The 21356-nt window shown below is 39.2% G+C and overlaps 1 protein-coding gene across 2 annotated transcripts in view; it reads left to right on the top strand.

Annotated features, from left to right (window-relative positions):
- The first annotated feature begins 2461 nt into the window (after window positions 1–2461).
- The window catches only part of VIPR2 (vasoactive intestinal peptide receptor 2), a 62454-nt gene continuing 43559 nt past the window's right edge, over window positions 2462–21356 (top strand). Inside the window, exons 1-4 of one of the 2 annotated variants that reach the window (XM_080581708.1) lie at window positions 2462–3157; window positions 6071–6173; window positions 6839–6869; window positions 19741–19848. In XM_080581708.1, coding sequence (XP_080437834.1) covers window positions 6150–6173; window positions 6839–6869; window positions 19741–19848 — 163 coding nt within the window. In that variant the 5' untranslated portion in view covers window positions 2462–3157; window positions 6071–6149. The remainder of the gene's footprint in view (window positions 3158–6070; window positions 6174–6838; window positions 6870–19740; window positions 19849–21356) is intronic. The other variant, XM_080581707.1, reaches the window with a different exon arrangement.

Here is a 21356-nt window from a genome sequence, read left to right as displayed (position 1 = left end):
TCTCCATGTGCCTGACAAAAATCAGCTACTTTTCCCACACCATGTATTAGAGGTTTCTGAAGAGACAGCTGGCCAGGCAGAACAGAAAGTACTTGTCACAGATAACTACTGACATGGACCTTTCCTGTGAAGGCAGACTTTTCCAACATCTGGAACTGGAGCAAGCCTTTTGGCTCCTCCAAGTATTAGGGGAGCACAGAGCTTGCAGGACTTTGGCATTGCTCATCAATGGGTCCATTACCTGATGACGAACTTTCCATTATCACTTTACTGCCCCCTCTGTAACACCTGGGCCTTGCTGATTCCAAGTAATAACCATTTCAGTCAAACTTCTCCACCACCTCTTTTGTAAATTCTCTCCCTTTTTTGGACTTCATCCTTTTCCTCCATGTCTGTGCAATCTGTGCCTAGAGGATACCTCCACAACCTCCACAAAATATCTCTCTTTATTCTTTCCTCCAAATTCGCTAGGACATTCTTGGAAATGACATCAAATCTACACCAAGTGTCTAAATTTATATGCCATAACGCTATCCAGTCTTCGTTGCATAAGTGTATCAGGCTAATTTTTATATATCTCCATATATCAACAGCTGTTTTAATTTCTTTTTGTTCATTATTTTTTCCCTCAACAGCTGGCACTGAACGGTGCTATGTTTAAGTAAAAAGAACTTTAACCACACTTTCCAGGCTTCATCTGTGAATGATTTGTATTCTCTTCAGGAAAAAAAAAAAAAAAAAAAAAAGCACTCAGCCATATCTAAACAAAATCTTAGTATTTGATGCATCTCTTTCATCTGTTGCCTCTTTCATGTCAAAGAATCATCATTAGGAATAGTGACAGAAATAATAACCATTGTTATGGTTGTTGTTGTTGATGGTTGGGAAATATCTGATAATTTTTCTTTTTGTCCCATAACGCTGATTCTTTGAAAACAAAACATGACAAAAATCTGGTTCTGGACAACCTTCTGACAGAATGTATATAAGTTTCAAAAATTCTTTGCCAGTTCTGGGACATGGGGACTGCCTTATACCCAAGATACGAGTTTCTGTCATTCAACAAAAGGAGTAATGATGACAGTTCCCAAGACTGTTTCTACACAGAACGTTAACACTAATTTGTTAATTGGTTTCCCAGGCTACTCAGCTTCAGCAGCCTAATGAATCATTTGCTCAAAGAATCAAACACTGGGATTTGGTGTCTGGCATCCCTTGTGTCCTCAGCTGCTGGGGGAGTCCAGCTGGTGGATAGTCTGCCTGATAGCTCCTCTACACAGGGACTGCTGTTGGGTTTACTGCTGTACCTGAAGTACCTGAAGTACCTGAAGAGCCTTGACACGCAGAAATTTCACCCAGAGTGGTTGCATTTAATGACTGCTTTCTTAGACATTCATCTCACAAAGTGCAAGAAATAACTTCTAAAGAAAAAGATAGTAAGGATTTTCCAAAACCTTGAAATAATAAGACATCAGATTCCTGTAATAGGGAAAAAATAGATAAACTGTCTTGAGATTGCTATTTCGGAAAGCCGTATAGCTCTTAAGAAAGTGCTAAGAGCACCCCCAGCCAGCATATGTCAGCAACCAGGAGTCCAAAGGGGAACCCTGGACGCTGGTCTCAGGAATCAGGGGGGATGCAATGTGCAATTCTTCATTTCCAAGAGGTTTGACCTGGGATTCTGCCCTGGAGTCTGAGAGCTAGCGGCATACCCGGGTTCTTCTCCAACCCAGCTGTTTTAGGAGTAGGCGCAATCTGACATTTCAGTTCAGCTGTCCTGCACAGAACAAAGTCAATCTGAAGGGGTACAATTTTCTGCTATAATGAAAATATTTTCATTACTTGATCATATGCCATCCTAGAAAAAGGTTTTATTTCTACATTAATATGTCCCTCTGCTCTCAGCATGCAGGTCATAACACTGTTCATTACAGTTTGTAGTGTTTCTTTTTAATGATATCGCAGAGGTTATAATCAGATCTATGTTCTTAAAATATGAAGGGAATTTTCTCAAATACATTAAAAAAATATGAAAATTCTCTTCAGCTTTGTCCCAGAAGTGTCCTTGGCTTTGCTTATAGCTAATTATTTTGGGTGGCATAAGACTATTTAGAAGTCTTATGTTGCCTACTGAGCCCCTTTCAGTATATACCACTGAAATTACAGCACATGTGAGACAGCAGAAAGATAAATCTAATTTATTCTCATTCTCAGCTAAAAGCCAGCACATGAACTCTGCTTTTTCTGTGACAATAGACATGGATTAACACGATTCTCACTTTATTATATATTGTAAATGCCTTGTGAGGCAAAAGCAATATCTATACCCCAGTATAAACTGCCCGGCAATCTTACAAAGTTGCCTTAAAACATTGTGCTGTATTGACACCTCGAAAAAAAAACAGCTAGGGGGCACGAAAGGTTTTGTAATACAGTTGCTGATCTGCCCAGGGGTCTCTTGGCTGACCCCACATCACCGTGTAGGTTTGTGTGTGCGTGTCTGCTCCGGGGGGACCGGGCCCGATCGCCTCGGTGTTTTGACAGGCAGCAGGGATCCCAAAATCCCAAAGCTGGCACCGATGCCCCGGCACACCGTCGGGACGGGCACCCGGGACCCTCAAAAAGAAGCCTGAGGGGGTTTCTCGGGCTCCTGGAGGCTGGCAGCGAGGGGCGAGCGCTGCCCACAGCCCCATGGCGGCGCGGGAGCACCTGAGGGGCGGCGGGAGCGACCCACACCTCATGAGGGGAGCGGGAGCGGCGGCAAGGGGGAGGAGGAGAAAAGCCAGCGGCGGAGAGGGGCTGAAGAGAGAAGCGGGAGGGAAGCGAGCCGGGGCGTAGAGGAGGAGCTGAGAGGCGGCGGGCAGGGACTCGGCGGGGCCGGGAGCTGACGGCCGCCGGAGCGGGCGGCGGCGGGGGCAGGTGCGGGAGCTGCCTTCAGCCGCAGGGCGGCGGCCGCCCGCGGGGCGGGGGGCTCGGCTCGGCGCCCCGGGCAGCGGCGGCCCCCGGGCCCTATGGTGCCGCGGCGGGACCCGGCTCCTGCTCGCCGCTTTCCGAGGGGGCCCGCGGAGCGGCGCGGGGCAGCGGAGCCCAACGGCGCTTGGCTGGCATGAGGAACCTGCCGATCCTCCTCCTCCTCCTCTGCTGGAGCCTGGGGCGGGTAAGTCACCCTGCGGCGGGAGGGTAGCGCTCGCCCCTCGCTCCGCACCGCCAGCCCTGCCCCGTCTGCCCCGCTCCTGTCCCGGAGCCGCCTGTGGCGGTTCCCTCACAGCTTCCCCTGTCCCCCTGAGGGGGCTCCGAGGCAGCCGTAGCAGGTGCGAGGGACCTCGGCTGGGCAAACTCTCTCCGGGCGGGAGATACGCGACTTCTGCCGCTGTAATTGCGGAACGGCGAATGATCCCCACCCATCCACAGGGATTTGGGGCTCCTCAGCCCCGCCGGCACCCCGGCAGGTGGCGGTGCCGGGGGGACCCCGCGCCCCCGGCCGCTCCTCAGGGGCCGAGACGGCTCCTGCCCCGGCCGAGCTGGGCTGAGGGGAACGGGCGGCGGGGCCGGACTCCCCGGGCCGGCGGCGGTTGGGTCTTGTTCCCGGTGGTTGTGGCTTCTTCCCGGTTATTGTGGCTTGTTCCCGGTGGCTGTGGGTTGTTCTCGGTTGTTTTAGTTATCTCGGCTGTCCCCGAAAACTACTTCACCGAGAGTTTCTGCAGACACCGCAGAGCATTGCCGTGGTACGGTCTAGAGGGTCATTAGCAATTGTAGTACGTGCACAGTTAATTCCTCTGTAATATTAACATAAAAAAGCATTCAGAATATTAAAATAGTTTTTTTTAAGGTATCTTCCTTCAACATCTGTATATTTTTAAGTGTTTCTTCAGTTGTAAGAAACTTCGGTTTCTTGCAGTCTTTAAAAGTCTACAATGTTTCCAAAAACATGACCTCAAATAAAATAATAATAAAAATCTACCCTCTGAATCTTACCGTTTTGTTACTGTAAATTTAAAATCTGAGACCATTTCCAACAAGAGTTGGGAAAACATGCTGAAGATAAATGTAAACTACTTGTCAAACAAAATGTTTTTGCCAACTGATTGCTATTCTGGGTGCCTTAAAGGTTGTTCAGCCACTAAGAATGCTGAGAGACTCTTCAGCTGGATTTCCAAGTCCCTGTGTACCTTTGTAATACACACTACACTGCACACAGGTCTGTAATCACTACTTACAAAGAATAGCCTACACTTGGTAAAGCAGAAGGAAAGACAGATACGCATATCTGGCTGGCCCTGAAGGCTGGTGAGTGCCCTCAAAATTCATTTTGGGGTTCTCGATGTGTTTCGGGACACCATCAGTGCCACACAGGACTGAGCCCTAAATCTCCTTAGCTGGGTGAAGTACATCTGAAGGAAACTGGGCTGTGTATTGGAACAAAGTATGTTATGGTTTGGCATGCATCCCGTATTTGAAAAGTAATGTTGCATTACCTTAGGGTACTACCAAATATATGTTCTCGAAGTAATCTTCAATATTAGATCACCGGTAGTGGGAAAGTTGTGGTTCTTTTCTAAGTACTTATTTTGCAAATTTCATTCATGGCAGTAGCTGCTTTGATTTACTCCTCATTTATTTAACATTTCCATTAACTGGAATCCACCTTTCCAACACCCATTAATTCTTATACTTTTTGATGAGTAGGAGGTCTACTGTCAGCTAGTGAATGCTTGCAATTGACAAAATAACATTTTTTTATTTTTTTTTTTACAAAATCTGTTATATGGAAGGAAAATGCATTAAAAGTCATTATGTTTACATGAGCCTTTTATTCTAAGTAGGAGCTATCTGGAAAGCACATAATACATAACAATATGCAGTTATTTTCAGTTTAACTCTGAACTTTCTACGATAACTGCTAGGAATCCTAATTTAAGTTAAGGATTTGTAAAAATTCCTTTAAAAAAATACCTGCCCAGAAAGCTTATAATTTAAATAGTCAAAATATGGAAAATGGAAATAAGGTTCTGTTTTCATAGATGATGAAATGACAAACTTTGAGGAGAAGAGACAGATTTCTGGAGTTTCCGTAGAAAACATCTCCTGCTGTTATCTTACAGTTAAGCTACGTTATGTTATGCTTATGGTTATCACGGTGTATTTTTAAAAGCTGTGCAACTGGCTTGCCCACAGGGAGCCCGTGGAATAACCGGGCTCTCAGTCCGAACTCCGGTCCCAGGTTCCAGGTCCCCAATCACACCTTCATTAAGTATTGCAATTTTGAAAAATAGTGTCTGATGAATCAGAGACTATTACCAGATCCTGCTATTAAATGTCTCCCAGAAAAAGTAAGAGACACCACCCTTTTCTCTGTAGCTAAAAGTGTGAGGATGACTGAAGTACAGCATATTCGTGTTTTACTTCATTATGATCTCTGTGAATCCCACTGATGTCAGCACAGCTTCCTAGTGTCTTGTTTCTCTCCCCATCTATATCCCTGTCTCTTCCCATGGACATAAATAAATAGGGGCAGGGCCGTACGTGAGTAAAGGTAATATTGTGTTCATTTAAAATAAAATCTTTTTTTTTTCTTTTTTTTTTTTTTCTCCTGTGTAGGACTTGCTTGAATCAAATAATCATGCTCTGAGGCCTTCATGACATAAAATATACATGGTGGAAAAGGGAAGAAAATCAAAATTTACCATGTCAAAGATAATGCAGTTTGATTTGGTTTTATGTTCTGTGTTTACGTTCTTGCTTCAGTTTAACTCATTGTTTTGTTGGAGGAAGAAAGTATTGGCAAATGCACTAGAAGGTTAAATATTTTCTTGTAAATGACAGTTAACCTTAAAATGCTACAGGCAGGAATTAGTGAATGCTCTAGTGCATTATTTTAACCTTTTGTTTTGAAAAGTCAGTGTGTGAGAAGCTAAAATGGGCACCGTTTGTGTACGTAAAATGTTGAGCACATACTTAGGCAAAAATAGTATCAGTTTAAGTTGTGGATTTCGTTATTAGTAGTTGGATCCTTTATAAAGCATTTTAATTCGTGTCTCAAGACCCTGGCCCATTTGTTAATTTGACACAGGTGAATGGTGTCCATCCAGAATGCAGATTTCATTTGGAGATTCACAAGGAGGAAACAAGGTGCATGGAACTTCTAAAGAATGCAAAACCACTGGACTACAAAGGTAAGAAAAGATGAGCTGTAATGTTGAGACAACTGGAGTATTGAGGTTTTTCTCCCTTTACCTTCTTTGCTAGCTCAATTGCAGTTGTCATATTTCTTTGTATTGTGCTTATAATTTCTATGTATTTTAAAATGCATTAAAAAAAAAAAAAGCTTTAAAAAGCTTTTTGCCTTAAAATTACAGCCACAGCAAATATGTGGTGAGAGGTGTGCTGGGCTAGGCATGCTAGATGGGAGAAAATATGCACTGATGTTTTAGGCTGTTGCTGCTATTATTTTTCACAGGCAGAAAAGCTGCAGGGTGGTTCTGATAGGACCAGCAGAAAGAGCACGTCTGAGGAAAAGTTGAAAGTCTTGGATCCAAGTGTCTCACTCTAGCACTGTTTGAAAGTAAAATACTAGTGGCAGGAATGATCACTGGGTTTTCCAGGCAGGAGACGTTTTAGATACAAGATCAGATTCACCTGCATAAGGCCACAGTCATGCAAAGGAAAAATTGGACACTAGTGTTACATTCAGAAAACAAATTTACTCTGTTACTATAGCATTTTTATCTTCTGTCTAGATAGAAAGAAATACACAGATGCAGATATAGCGAACAGGAATTCGACAGAGGAAAAAGGGAAGAGGAGAATGTATTTTTTTATTATTTTTATTTTATTTTAGATTTTCCTAGATTTCCCTGCTACAGTTTCACGTGAGTAGAACGTAAGATTGTCAAAAACGAACAAACAGAAAAGTATGACAGTTTTCTTTTAAGCTGGTGCTGTGGATAAAGCCATTTGTTCAGCAAGCAAAATGTGAAGGTGACAGATAAATCCAGCCTTGGGCTTCTTAGGAAAGTTGAAAGTCTGTATTTATTATATATATATATATATATATATATATATTTAACTGCCAAATGTACTAATGTTTTGTAATTAGTTATCTTTTGTAAATCATATGCAGAACTTGTGAGCAGAAAGCAGTCTCTATGTCCCTCCTGGTGAAAAGGTAAAAGTGCTTCTTGGAGCGCTTCATTTGCATACGTTACTTGCCCAGTGCTCCTCTGGTAGCATGCAGAGTATTGAAAGAAAGGTGGATTCTCAGCGAGATGTAGAAAAATGGAAGGAAAATTTAGATCTAAGGGCACGTTTTGGGGTTCAAAAGAGAATTTTGATTCTTACAAAGTAAAGTCACATCTAAAACTAACCATTAACTTTCTGTTGTCAAATGCTTTTCAAATGGTTGGAAGGATTTCACTTGAAATTAGTTGAAATGTCTCATTGGTGTCCTGCGTTTTGCTGTTGTAGTGCCGTTATGTGTCACCTCAGAATAACTTGGCTCCTTGGAAGACTCTTGCAGTGCAGTATTTTTTCTTTGGCTGAATTAGGTGATATGTAGTATATTTGCTTTTCCATAATCTCTCCGTTTTGAACAGTCTCTGAAGATGATTATGATACTTCAAGGACCTGCCATCTGCAGTGCCCTTTGAGCATAAACACAAGTCCCAAATCATAATCCCTTCTCCACCTCTTTTCTTGATTTGAATTTGTAAATCCCTCAGTGCGTATTCTAATACCAGTTTGTATACAATGATTAAAAGGATCATCATCAGTTTTGTATTTTACTATTATTTCTCATTTTGATTAATCCAGATCAGTAATTAGAAAAATTATAATAACAGTGAATCTCTTCCAAGCACATTCTTAATGGAATAATTTATTTACATTTAGATTTTTTATTTATATGAGCGATAAGAGAGATGTCTGTTACATAAATAATACCAGTGTGAAGCCATATGGAGAAATAATTACTAGCCTTGCTTAATGAATTAAATTATGAATTAATAAACTCACTATTAGCTGTTACAAGGTTTTGAAAGTGAAGTTTTCTTCAAAATGCATTTTTGTGATCCAGATGCTGGACTGATTTAAGGGTATCCTTGTCACGCACACCAGTTTCATTTTGGGTTTCTCTGGTGAAGAGGTTTTCTGGCAATATTTCTTTCAAAGCCTCTTTTCGCTGAAAGAGTGGGGTTTCCTGAAGACAAAATGCTGTGTAAGAACTTTATAACCTCGAAGCAGACAGTATCTCTGATGCTGTTGATTTAGCCGTGCAGGTAGAGATACAAGAGCGGTGGAAGGATTTATGAATTTAATTGAATGCCTGGCTGAAACAAATGGAATATTCAATTTTGTAGGAGACTGTAATAAAGCCCCTATGGTAATGAACCAGTAGTAACTTTATGTTTAATGTTACAGGAGAATTTATCCTATGCTTCACGTTACAGATACCTTTACCAACAACCTGTCCAGAAGAGCCTGTGTTAAAAATATCTGTTTGTATTTACTAAAATATTAATGTGTCCTTATTTTCCAAATAAAATCTCTGAATTCATACTAAGATGTAAGGAGTATTTTGAACAGAGACATGCAGATTTTCACAGCAATACTCTGGCTGCTAATAAAGAAGAGTTACTAATGAAAATGGGCAAGCTGGAACTAGTCCAAGCCCTAGCTCCACACCTAAAACTTGTATTGCTCTTGAAACATAATTCATTACAATAAATTCACAAAACCCACTTCACTTTTTCCTGAATGAGAAAGACAGTTATACAACCCTTGTCACGCTTTTCTGACTTCAGTATATGATACCTGCCTCACAAAAGTTACAATGAAATACAAGGTCCTGTCTAGAATTTGGAAATGAAGGTTCACTGGAGGCTTGGGTCCCCATTATCAAAATCAGTGGGAATTTTTCCATTAACTTCTTAAGCATCTGGGAAGCCTTCACATCTCTGTGTAACATGCTCCAGAATTTGACTGTCATACACAGTTAATGAGTTTTGGAGGGTCCAGATTTCATAGGACAGGCAGTTTGTCCCTTTGGCCTAAATAGCAACTATGTGTGGAATACCGTATGTGTACTAATACTTCTCATCTCTGTGCTAGGAATATATAAAGGAAAGATTTAACGATGACTGTGGGTTGTTTTTTTCTGACATCATAAAATGATGTTATAGTCATCACTAGCTGCTTTATAAAGTGCTGAAGAGTTACTTCACTGCATAATTTCTGTAGTGTGCCTAAAATTATTGGCTATGAAGTCCATGAAGGACCTGCTTGCTTCATGGTTTAATAAAGCAATAGTGGGTTTTGCAAGGAAACACTGTATAAATACTGTGTAAACATCCTCTGAACAATGTTAAGGGTATATTAAAAGCACATGACTTTCTGATTTGCACCCTTTGGGGGAATTTCAAGCATTAGCCTTTCTTCCATAGTGGAGAGTATTACACTATATTTAATGAAAAAGACACTCTCCAAAGATCCATGGCAGTGCCTTCATTTGTGTAGTGATCGTGATCTTAGCAGATCTAGTTGTTTATTTTATGTAGACAGCATTAGCTTCCATCCACATTTGTTTTCTCCTTCTATAATTTGACATGTAAGGTATGGATGTACCTGAGCTAGAAGCCCAAGAGACCTCTGGCTGTTGTCTTGTTTTTGGCGGGCAGATTAATTCCATTCTAAGTTGCCCATAACTTATGGGCTTTGAGGTTCATATGAGAAAACACTATTTCATACTTTACATTCTACCTATGACCTGTGTTCTCACACAAACACACAAAAAAAAGGTCCCAATTCAAATGATTGCAAATACACAAAAATACACCACCAGTTTCCGTCTTTGCTCAGTATTGAGAATTTTACCTTATAGAGCAACTGATTAATTTCTGTTCACCTTTAAATGAAAAGGGAAATCTTATAATCAACAATGTTGAAACTCAGTTAATAGGCTTTTTAACAGGGTTCTACAACAAAAAGTTCTAAAACAATTTCAGTATGAAAAAATGAAGTCAATTTAAAAAAAAAAAAAATTGGCCTGAGTGGCTACACAGTTAAATAAATCTTTTGAGTTCTTGCTTTCCAAAATGTTTTTTTTGTGAGACCCATATGACCAACAATGTATTTATTTTTACATATGACATCTTAACTTTGAGGAAAGGATGTAGATGGAAAGAAAAATGGCTTTGGAAAGAATTTTGTAAACCTTTCAAAGAGCAGCTTCTTAATGCCCGTAGTAATGGGAAATTAAAATGGACAGGACTACCAAAACGATATGCTCACTTATTCATAAATTTAAAGCAAGAGGAAGCAATGTTACTGTATAATCTAATCTCCTGAACTACACTGCCAGAATTTCCCTCAGTGACTGCAGCACCAAATTTCTCTGAAAGCTGTTCACAATGATGGGAATCTAATATTGGTTGAAAAGTTAGTTTGTCTGACAAATCTCTGCTGTTATGGTTACTTCTACAGTTAGGTGCCTATCGTGCATTCCAAACCCACACATATACACACATACGTATCTCTGTATCACACAAATGAAGGACTGACTCTAAGTATACCAACCTGAAGATCACTCTCTTCTCCATATCAGTAAATAAGAGACGTACACAAAGCTGGATGAGGTCTTTCTTTTGCTGCATGAAAAGAAACCTTCTCAAGGTTCTCTCTTTCTTAATCCTCTCAATCTCATCAAGGTCTTTAATCAGTTAATGTTTGTTTTTGCAGCTTTCTCTGTAAGATGAATCAGTAGTTTAGACTGCAGCACTGCTTAAGAGTTATCTGAGGTGGCGTTAAAAGTAGAGTTTAAAGATAGGGGGACCATGGAACTTCCTTTCACACAGCACCAGTAGCTCATGTCAGGACAACTCTTCTGAGCTGAGTTGCTGCTTTTCTAGCTGCAGAACAGGCATGCTGCTACTTTTTGGTTCATGCATTTTTTTTTCAAATATTTAAGAAGCTGAGGGGACTGTTTTGAATGTTTGGTTATTTGTGGCTTTCATTAATTGGAGTGTCATTGTTAATGAAACCACATAAAACTGTCAACATCTGGGCTTTGGTGTAAGCTATACTTAATTATTTGAGAGCGGAAGACAGAGTGAGCTGGCTAGTCTTTTAAGGAGCTGGGCCATAGGTGAGAAAGCACCTTGAATGAAAGGAGGTATGGGAAGTGTAGTAGCCTATGGAAAACTAATCAACATGAAAAAAAGTGGAGAAGAACAAAAAAATGTCCTGGTCAGCCTCATTCCAAATCTCACACCATGAAGTTACTAAGAGTGACCGAATGAAGCTTTTCTGAAAGGAAAAGAAGCAACATGTGGTTCTATTCTACAATTTTGAAGGTCTAAAATTTCTACGCCCCCAGAAGGTAAGTAGAAATTCATCAGTGGATATTAACAGATGGCATTTGGTACCCTGAAGAAAGTAATTGTACAACCATAAAGGAATTTATTGTAGTTTTTGGAAGATTCTGAAAGAAATTCACAGAAACACACAGTTTTGAATTTGAGTCTTGATAGAGACAACTTTGACCTTGACAGTCTACTCTCCACGACATCCAAAGTTCAGATGCCGTGAAGAAACAGCCCTGAATGCACTAAAAAAATTCCAATTAATAAATCAAATAGCACATAAGTGAGAAATAATCCAAACTAACAGAAATTTATAGTCCCAGTACCTTACATGGACTTTTTTTTTTTGTGTGTGTGTGGGGGTGAATTTTATATGAAAAGAAGATTGATATTTAATGGTATTTTATGAAGAATGGACGGCATGTCTAAATTGGGGCAAGCCAAAGATGAACATAGTTCTTACAGCTTTGCCTATAAACACGTATTTTTCCAGTATAAGACAAAATTATGTTCTTATGGTAAGATAAGAGTGCTGTCTATTCATACAAAAACACATTCTGTTGTCTCCAAGAAACATTTTAAGTAATTAGAAAGCAAGATTTATTTGGTAGAAAATTTGAATGGAAATGTGTTTTCTTTTTCAGAGCTTTTTTTTTTTTTTAATGTTTAGCTCAAAACTTCCATATTTCATTACAGTGCTCTAATATATAAATTACCTTAAAACTGAAATTGACCTACATATTTTTGATATTCTGGTGGGAAACTGTTCTTCAGAAAGGAAATACAGTATTTCTGAAATTTCTTAATTTAGTGAAACCCAGTAATCCTCCAGAAGCCTCAATAACAGCATTTTTGCCATTCCTAGTAATAGGACTGGCTTTTAAAAATCTATAAACAGAAAACATTTTAGATGGATATGAGATAAAGCCTATTGTATTTTTCATTTTGTTTGACTAGTTAAATCTGGTGTATATTGTGTAACGTCCCTAAATTCTTCTCGTTGTGTGGGTGTCATTTTAGTTGATCAGTAATTAAAAAATGTTTATATTCACGTTTCCTCAGCATTTGTGCCTGATCAGAGCCTGTATACATTCTGCAAGGTTTCACAACAGTGCTATAGTTCAGCATAGGCATTGTGGAGCTGCTTTTGGACAGTTTTGCAGCTCGTGACCTCATGTACACAGGAGCGAAGGCCACCAGCTCCCAGGGCCTGTCCCACCCACAGCCAGGGAGCAGAGCAGGCCGGGGCCATCAGGCACCTCCTTGGCGGCATCAGCCCTTGGGTGAGGGTCAGGATCGAGCCTGGTGCAGAGTACCAGGGTTGGGCATAGCCCTGGGATGGCTGGGCAGGACCATAGGGGTGGATCGGAGCCCAGGCCAAGGCAGGCACAGGCGTCGGTGATGAAGCTGAAGACAGGTTCACCCCCAGCACAGCTGAAGGTGAGCCCAGACCTGAGCTTAGCTGGGCAGGGGGAGCGGGGCAGCCCCCAGGTAATGCTGGTCAGGGACATTAAGGCCTATTGGAGTGTTCAGGGTCCAGACTTACATAGATGCAAATAACTTCGGCAAAGTACCTTGGAGCAGTGGTGCTTTTGCTACTGTCTTCTTATTATTACCACTTTAAGCAGTTCTGCTGTGTTTTCTTTGCTTCCAATTTGCCAACTCACTTTTTCTTGATCCCCCTTTTTCCTTTCTTTATTATTACTTGTTTGAAATTGCAGAAAAAAAAAAAAATCAGTCTGTAGTTTCTATATGTTCATAATGTTTCAGTCTTTCAGTTTCTATATGTTCATAAATTCTCATGCAGCCTAAAGTGCATGTTGCAGTGTTCAGACCTACAGTCTAGAAAAGATTGCCCGTAAGAGGTGAGTTTGCTTTTGCTTTGTCAAGTTAAGTACAAAAATCGAAATGTTTCCCTGTTTGAAAAATAAACTATAGACTAGCTGACAACTTCCTGTCAGATTTTCTTTCATTTTGTTTCATGTATCATGCACACTTAGTTTGAAGAAAATTGTAAACTTCTCCTTGAATCGGCAATTTTTAAATACAAATGCAAAGTGCCACCTAGTGGTTAATATATGGGTAAAATGTGTGTATAAACAAAGCTTTCCTGTACAAAGCCACTGTTACAAATTTTTACAAGTGAAGAAGCACGCATAGGTAAGCAAACTTGTCGCTCAAAGACTGGATGTCAGACAGCAGGATGATGATGTGGTAAGCTGAAAAAAATACGTAAGCTGAAAAAAAAAAAAGAAACAAAATTTTGCTGTCTTTTTCCTTTCATTATGAATTATCTACAAATATATTATCTGCAAATGCATTACAAGCACTAAAGACCAAACATTCAAATCAAGTAAGTAATCTCTTTTCAACTAAGAATATCATCAGTAGTATCATCTGGAGGAACAGGGGGGAGCATCAGAGTAGTGACACGGTAGCCAAGCTGATGAGAGAGTCATTGAAAAAAGGTTTTCTGGGAAGATGGATTGTTTGCTTGGATAGTCTGAGTGACTCACCAGGGAAGTAACTGATGGAAATGAAGAGGATGAAAAGAGTTTGTTATGTGTAGGGTGCAGGAGGGTTCTTCTAGGCATCACAGAAAAGAACCCTTTTTTACCTTTTTTTTTTTTTTTTTCCCTTTGCTAGCCTTATTAATAGGTAAAGTAGGAGGCAAAGAGAAAGGCAGTAGAGATACTCAGAAAAGTTAGGCAGCCAAGGCAGAGCAGCAGCTGAGCTGATCTTATAGTGTAAATATCAGGGTGAAAGTACAAAAACATTCAAGGCTTGAGAATTTATTAGAGCTGTATACAAACACAGAGACTAAATCCATGAAATTAAAAAAAAAATGAACATAGATATACTTTTGGATACTTAGAATAAAAGAAACTGTTTTGGTTAAATGTGATAAATATAGAAAACTGCAGAGACTATATGAAATAAACATTGGAACATTTTACTTTTTTTGACATTTTCTAATAAACTTTTAAAAATATTACTGCAAGTATTGATAGAATACTTATTATAACTAAAACATAAAACCTTATTTAAAGATGTTACTTCAAGTGTTTTATATCGGAATTACTTAATATCCTTTCGATACAGTAGGAATCAGGTTTATGTATGTGGGAGATGGGTGAAACTTCCAGAGAATGAGCATACAAAATGATTTTCTGAAATGTGGAAGTGATGAATAACAATCCAGAAATCCTAACACTGACTGAATAAATGGCTTGACAGAGTAGTAGAGAGTGAGTATAGAAAGCAATCAATCAAGCTAGATATTCAATGTGCAGAGGCACATTAAACCTAGCCCTTATCTCGCCTTCATTTTCCAGCAGTATAGATATTCGCAGCGCTCTAGGGAACTCTGCAGCCACTGGGGAAAACCAGTCAATTGTAGGAAGCAATCAATCTGGCCTATTTTCATGTGTCTCAGAATGGGGTGAATTGTGTTCTGTCACCCTCTGACAATATTTTGTGTTTTTGTGTTAACTGTAAAATGAGACTATGGTGGCTAAAGAGCAGTATCTACTTGAAGTCCTGTGAATCCCACCTAGGTCTCCAGGTGTGACACATCTTGAATTTCCAAGATCAGTGGGAAACTAATTGCTATTTTCAGTTGTGCATAGTTAAGCTTATGCTGTACAATAGAAGGATGTTGTTGGGGTGGAAGAGACAAACTGATGCAAGTGTATGAACTTGTTAATCGTATCCCACTTCTGCAGAACAGGTACATTTTGCTAAGAGAAGAAAATGATATATGACTGCAATCTTGTCAAAACTATGTAGTAATAGGAGGGGGAAATGAGGAAAAGTGTAAGCTGAGAGACCAGAAAAGTGCATATTGTTTAACAGTTGTACTTCCAGCAGTCTTTATGAGCACCGTGTTCGGTAACACCAGAATTTCAGCTTTCATCCATAGACCAGTTTTCAGAAACACACTGTATCATTCAGTGAATATAAATGCCTCCAGGACATTTCAGCAGTTTTCTCAGATTTCCTGTACAATAATAAATAAGCCAGTAAATATGCATAAATCGAGACCTAATGTTTTTGGAATTCTGATGACAGCCACTCAGGTTTCACTTCCATGATTGCTGATGCATTTGAATGTAGTCTTTTTTTATAGAAATACATCTTTTGTGTTATTTCATCTATTTGATTTAAGGAGTATGAAAAAGTGTCTTTCTTTTCTCTGGGGTATATACCTGTAAAGTCCTAAGATACTGGGGAAAAACTGGGGTAAAGAGTATATTCCCTGGAAATCATTTGTGACTTGTAATGTTTTGAACAACAAGAACTTGTATACTGTTTTACTTTCTACAAGCTAGCTTCAAGAACTGTTGCAAATTGTATTGATGATTTTGGTTGGAATAGGACTTGGACCTCCATATTTCTATATGATATTTTATGTAAGTGATGCTTGAATAAGAATTGGGGTGCAGGGCGGATACTGATCAGCTGCTTTTTTAGCAAAGCCTTAGCCCAGTCCATATAGTTGCATGGCACAAATTTGTAAAGGCTTCTGAACAGTTTGTGGCTTGCTGTAGCAAGTCCACCATCTTACAGAGTATGTGTTAAATAAAAGAGAAAATTTGTGAAAGTCAACAGCTCTTACAGGCGTGCATGAACACTTCCATGACTCATCTCAGCTCTCACTTGTTACTGAAAATGGGGATGAACTAAAAAGGTCTGAAGTCGCACAAGATGCTAATTATTCTTGTGTACTCCAGGATTTGTTTATGCTGGCTCAAGCAGTGCATCCATCCAAGCCAAACGAGTTTCATTTTGCCGCTATAGTTCTGAGTGCTGGTGGATGAAGAAAATAGTTTCTTTGTCTTTCTGATTACTTCTATGTGATGTTGTCGACATTGTTTCTGGCTTAAAACCAATTGGAAAGGAAGCATGACCTGAATTGGCTAGGGTTAGCATTCTTTTACTTTGCATAAGCCCTGGTGTTACATCATAGAGAGTACGACTTAATTTTAAACTCAGAAAGCACCTAAGCACATTTAAGTTCCATTGACTTCAAAGGGTATAAAGATGACTTGCTCAGATTTAAAGTTTGTATTTTAAATTACGTACAGATGGCCAAGTCAGCATGGCTTCAAAGGTAGTATTACTAACACTAAAAAAAAAAAAAAAAAGCTACAAGTGCCAGAGGGAGTGTAAGGTAAACAGATAAAACACGGGATAGATAAAACTCATGAGCCAATTCTTAATGAAATGCGTGAATGAACTGTAGGGGCAGAAACACTGAAAAGGACACATGCTTTGTGTTTATGAGGGGAAAAAAAAAAAGAGTGATTATCGAGTTTAAGGAGTAGAGTTGCACTGTCAGTCAGTTGCTAAAAACACTCATTCAAGGGGTAAGGATGAAAAACTTGATAAGAGTAAGTTGTGTGCAGGAAGAGGCACTTCTCAGCAGGCTGTGGGATACAGCTGGAAAGAATGCTACTCTCATAGTTCCTACTCCTAAGTAAGTGTCCCTTACCCTAAGGTAAGGCTAAAAGAAGTCAGATATATTGGTCTAGGAGTCAAGAGTCACTAAAGGAACCAAAGTAATTAGTCCATTTTGAAGTAACTGGAAAAAGTGACAAACCAAGGTTAGACACAAAGTACTAAGCAGACAAGGGATCAATTAGAACAAATGCAAATACTTGTGGTCTAGATTTTGCAACTGAATTAATAACTTCAGACTCTCTTGGGAAGAAATAAACATTTTTAGGATTAAATTCCTCTGAACTCTGTTAGGTGTCTGCTTTAGAAATATATGAATTTAAACGTGGGGCAGCAGTGCACCCTTATGGAGATGAGGTTTACCTGTATATGGTGCTGCATTAGCAACCTGGTAGATCAAGGGAAGCAGCTATTTGACACTTTTGAGGCTACATCTGGGCTCCATTTCTGAGCTCCTGTGTACAGAAAAGACATTAATTGGTTCAGCAGAGGGCACGCAGATGACACTGAAATATATGGCATATGAGGACTGACTGAAAGCTGGGTTTGTTCAGCTTGGAGAAGAGTGATCTGATTGCTGTCTTCATCTACATAACGGTCTTAAAGGGAATATGGAACCAGATTGTTCTTGGAGGTGCACAGAAAAGAAAAGAAGCCCGAGCATCAATGAAAGCAGTCTGTAGCAAGGGAAATCCTGGTTAGATGCATGGCAGAATTCTTCACAGAGTAGTCAAACACTGAGCTGGGTTACCCAGACGGGTTCTGATATCTCCATCTTTGGAGATTTTTGACACTTAACTGGAAACGCCACTGACTAATCTGATACAACTTTAAAGTTAGCCCACTTTTAAACCGACCTTGACTAAAGGTCAATATTCTGTGTTTCAATGAATTATACCTTAGGTTCCACTAATTATATTCACTGAATCACCACTAATAATAAAGAGAGCCTGGGGTGGCTAGTGTAGTGCAGATGTCTGCATTTAGTGAAGTAAATCTTAATGTTCAATGTGCTGACAAATGGCAAAACTGCTTTTGCATAGGGGCCCAAATGTCCAAGTGGCAGAATAAGTCATTGCGTTTGGTTAATAAGTTGAGGATAATCATATGGAAATTTGTGTCCACACCTAGAAGAGAAAGTGCGATATTGAGCAGGAAGCCTCAGGTGGTTTTGTTCACCAGTTATAAGTAATGTGGGAAGAACAGTGCAAAAGTGTCAGCTGTGTGAAACACAGCCAGTGGGAACTGCATGACTGTGGAAGGCCTTTCTCAAATATTGTGATGCCTTTTGACAACCACAGCTTAATTTAGTAGAGTATACTACTAATCTTCTACTACTACATTTTCTTTTAATAATGAAGAATGAGGATAACCCAAACTCCTTTTTTTTTTTTTTTTTTTTTTTATATCTCCAAGCTATGAAGAGTTTTCTTGCTCTTGTAACTGTAAGGAAGAAGCAAAGTTTAGTGGACCTGCCCAAGGGATATTTACCCACAATTTACCCACAGCTTGCCTCAAAAAATAGCCCCGTCTCCTGGAGCTCACTGCATAAATATTCATGCATAATACATACAGACATGGAAGGACCTGGCCTAAGCAATTGTCATTGCTTGGATCTTCTGGTCTTACTAACACGGGTATATGGGATGTTGAGAAAAGCTTTGCTATTTCTGAGGTTGCATCAATACAAGGATTCCTCCTGTTAGCTAACAAGGACAAGGATTGTTTCTTCACCTCTTTCCACCTCCTATATTTAACAGAGGTCTTCTATCAGGACAGTTTCTCCAATCTAATAAAATAGAAAATAAAGTCATGGAGAGGAAGAGGTGGAGAGAGAGAAGGAGCATGTACTTCCAGGAAGAACAACGGGCATGTCTGGCCAGTAGAATATATTTCAGGACCAGGCCTGCTCTAAGGACAGTGAATGAATCTGCGTGCTGAGCTCCATATACTACTGGAGGACATCCTGGCTGCTCAGTGCCATCCTGCAGCCTACTGCGTAAGCAAAAACATGTAGTAAAGCTGCCTACAAGTAGTCTGTAGCAGTGAGGCAATACAGAAGATGGGAGGTGGCATAATCGAGAAACACTTAGAATAATATCCCGAGTTGGAAGGGACCCATAAGGATCATCAAGTTCAACTCCAAAACTTCTTCCCCCTCCTCTTACCTGCCCATCAGCTGCCACTAGCAACACTTAGTCCATAAAGCTATTAGACTGTGGCAAGTACTTATGCATTATAAAAGAGATAAATAGCGTCTTCTTTATTACAAATTGCATAAAAGGTGACAGTGGCAGGATGTAGGGGAGGACCTAACTTAGAATGGAAATTTACCTGGGTTTCTGGACCCCCAGCTGAAATAAATACACAAAAGCTTTCTTTGTTTGATTCTCTGTTACTTAGTTTAGGAGAGATGATTTTGTAAGTCCAGACACATTGTTCCAAGAATTCTCCAGTCATGATGCACTCATGATATCTGTGTTGCTGAGTTCAACAAACTACATAAATATTTCTTTGTTATTATCAGTTTGTCTGTTAATGCAAATTGAATAGTTCATTAAACAGTGATTAAGAGATTCTCAAAATTTTGGAGTTGCCTCTAATCTATATTAATACTCATAATTTGCTTATTACATTTTTTATTGTATCTTAGCATTATGCCATCAAAATGACATAGTTGTGATGAGACATATTGCAAACAAGTATATTAACTGACTTAAAAGAAGCTGGTTAATCAGCAGACTTATGATTCCCTTAAAATTTTCATAGAAAATATTATCTTTGCCTATTTCTTAAAATAGTCTAAACTTTCTTGAACTACTCATCCAAAGCTTCTACCAAGTCTTACCTATTTACAAGATATATGTAGCAGGGTGGTTAGAGCCAAACTGAGCTTTCATGTCTGTTATTAATGTTTTTGTTACAGGATGTGTTGGAGTTTGGGATAACATCACCTGTTGGCGTCCTGCAAAGATTGGAGAGACTGTCACTGTCCCTTGCCCAAAAGTATTTAGTCTTTTTTCTGGCAAACCAGGTATTTCATTTTAAGGTTTATTTTTGCTGCCTGCACTTTAGTATTTGATAAAATAATATGTTTAAAATGTTTACTTGCAGTTTACAGGTTTTACTTTTGTAAAGAGTTAAAATAGTAAATTTTTAACAAAGCTATTCATGATACATTGTGAAAAAAAAAAAAAAACAACAAATAATTGTCTTTGTGGTCCATATGGTATTCCTTGAGGAGCTAAACATACATTCTGATACTGCTCATCAAGGCTGAAGACATTGCTTGCTTTTTCTGACCTGTTTATGTTAATTATTAATGCAGCTGAGCCTAACAGACCTCTTTAACAGTTGCCAACGGGTCACATACAGGTTGTTCCTTTTGTGCTTTTTATGCTCCTTTTATACTGTTTTTTAGTGAAACTTGAAAGGAGCTCCTCAGTTGTCTCCTCAGATTGCTGAGACCTGTTTTAAGTCCACGATCTTCTGCACAATCTTGTTGATATATCATGCCATATTGCAGTTTAATTTTGCACTTTGCCTTGTCACTGGGTTTTTAAAAATAGATCATGGAATTACAGCTTTTCATATATGTATCTCAAAATGCAGAAGGAAAATTCTTACCCTTGTTGCCCAGGTGAGAAATCTTTGTCATGATGAACTATGTAAAACTTACCACAGTAAATTAATTATGCCCTCTAAATCTGTCTGTGGAGCCCTTTTCTAAAAATAAAACTTTGTACAGAAAGACTAACTTGGGATATGAATAAAATGCCTTTATTCTGAAAACTGCTGATTAAGTCTTTCTCCAGTAAAAAGCAGACAAATAAAGCAATTTACAGATGAGCAAAGGTTTTCATTCCTGGAGCTGGTGAATCTTGATCAGTTTATCACGGACAGTCTAAACAGTTTATAAAGGAGCAAGTATGTGTAATCTTGACAAAATCTTGTGAAATCTATAAAAGTATTCAAATTACTCAGTAGAAAATGCTATGTTGGCATAAGACAAGGCAAACTAATAAATATCAAAAATTCTTAATGTGAATTAAATCACACTGCTTCTCTTAGCCAAAAGCTAGAGCATGCTTACTCTCTATGCAAAGTTTGGACATTTGATATTTAACAACTCTTAGTATCTTATATTACAGTAACATTTTCTTTTTCCTATCTGAACTCTTCCCAATATTTTAAACTCTATCTCACTTGGGCATCAGGACAGAAAGGTCATTTCCTTTTTATCATTTGCCATAATTTGTCTTATACAGAGCTTTTTTCATAGCCACCTGTTTACTGTTTGCTTGTGGAGCTAATAGGGGGATTTTTTTAGAGGTGCCTGTTCAGTTAAGAGGTCTTTTAAAATCTTGTCATTCTGTAATTTCAGAGAAGGAAGACAGCAAACATCTTGCATGGGTGATTCAATTATGGCCTAATTAAGTATCTCAGCACCTTTATAACTTGTTTATGTTCCACAATATATTGTTTATTTAATTTCTATACAGAACATTGCAACTTCACTTGATTCTTATGGCAGGAAATTAT

Source organism: Anser brachyrhynchus, assembly GCF_964034855.1.
Source record: "Anser brachyrhynchus genome assembly, chromosome: 2".
Lineage (NCBI taxonomy): Eukaryota > Metazoa > Chordata > Aves > Anseriformes > Anatidae > Anser > Anser brachyrhynchus.
Note: the sequence above shows the minus strand (reverse complement) of the source record. Positions and strands in the feature narration are given on the sequence as shown.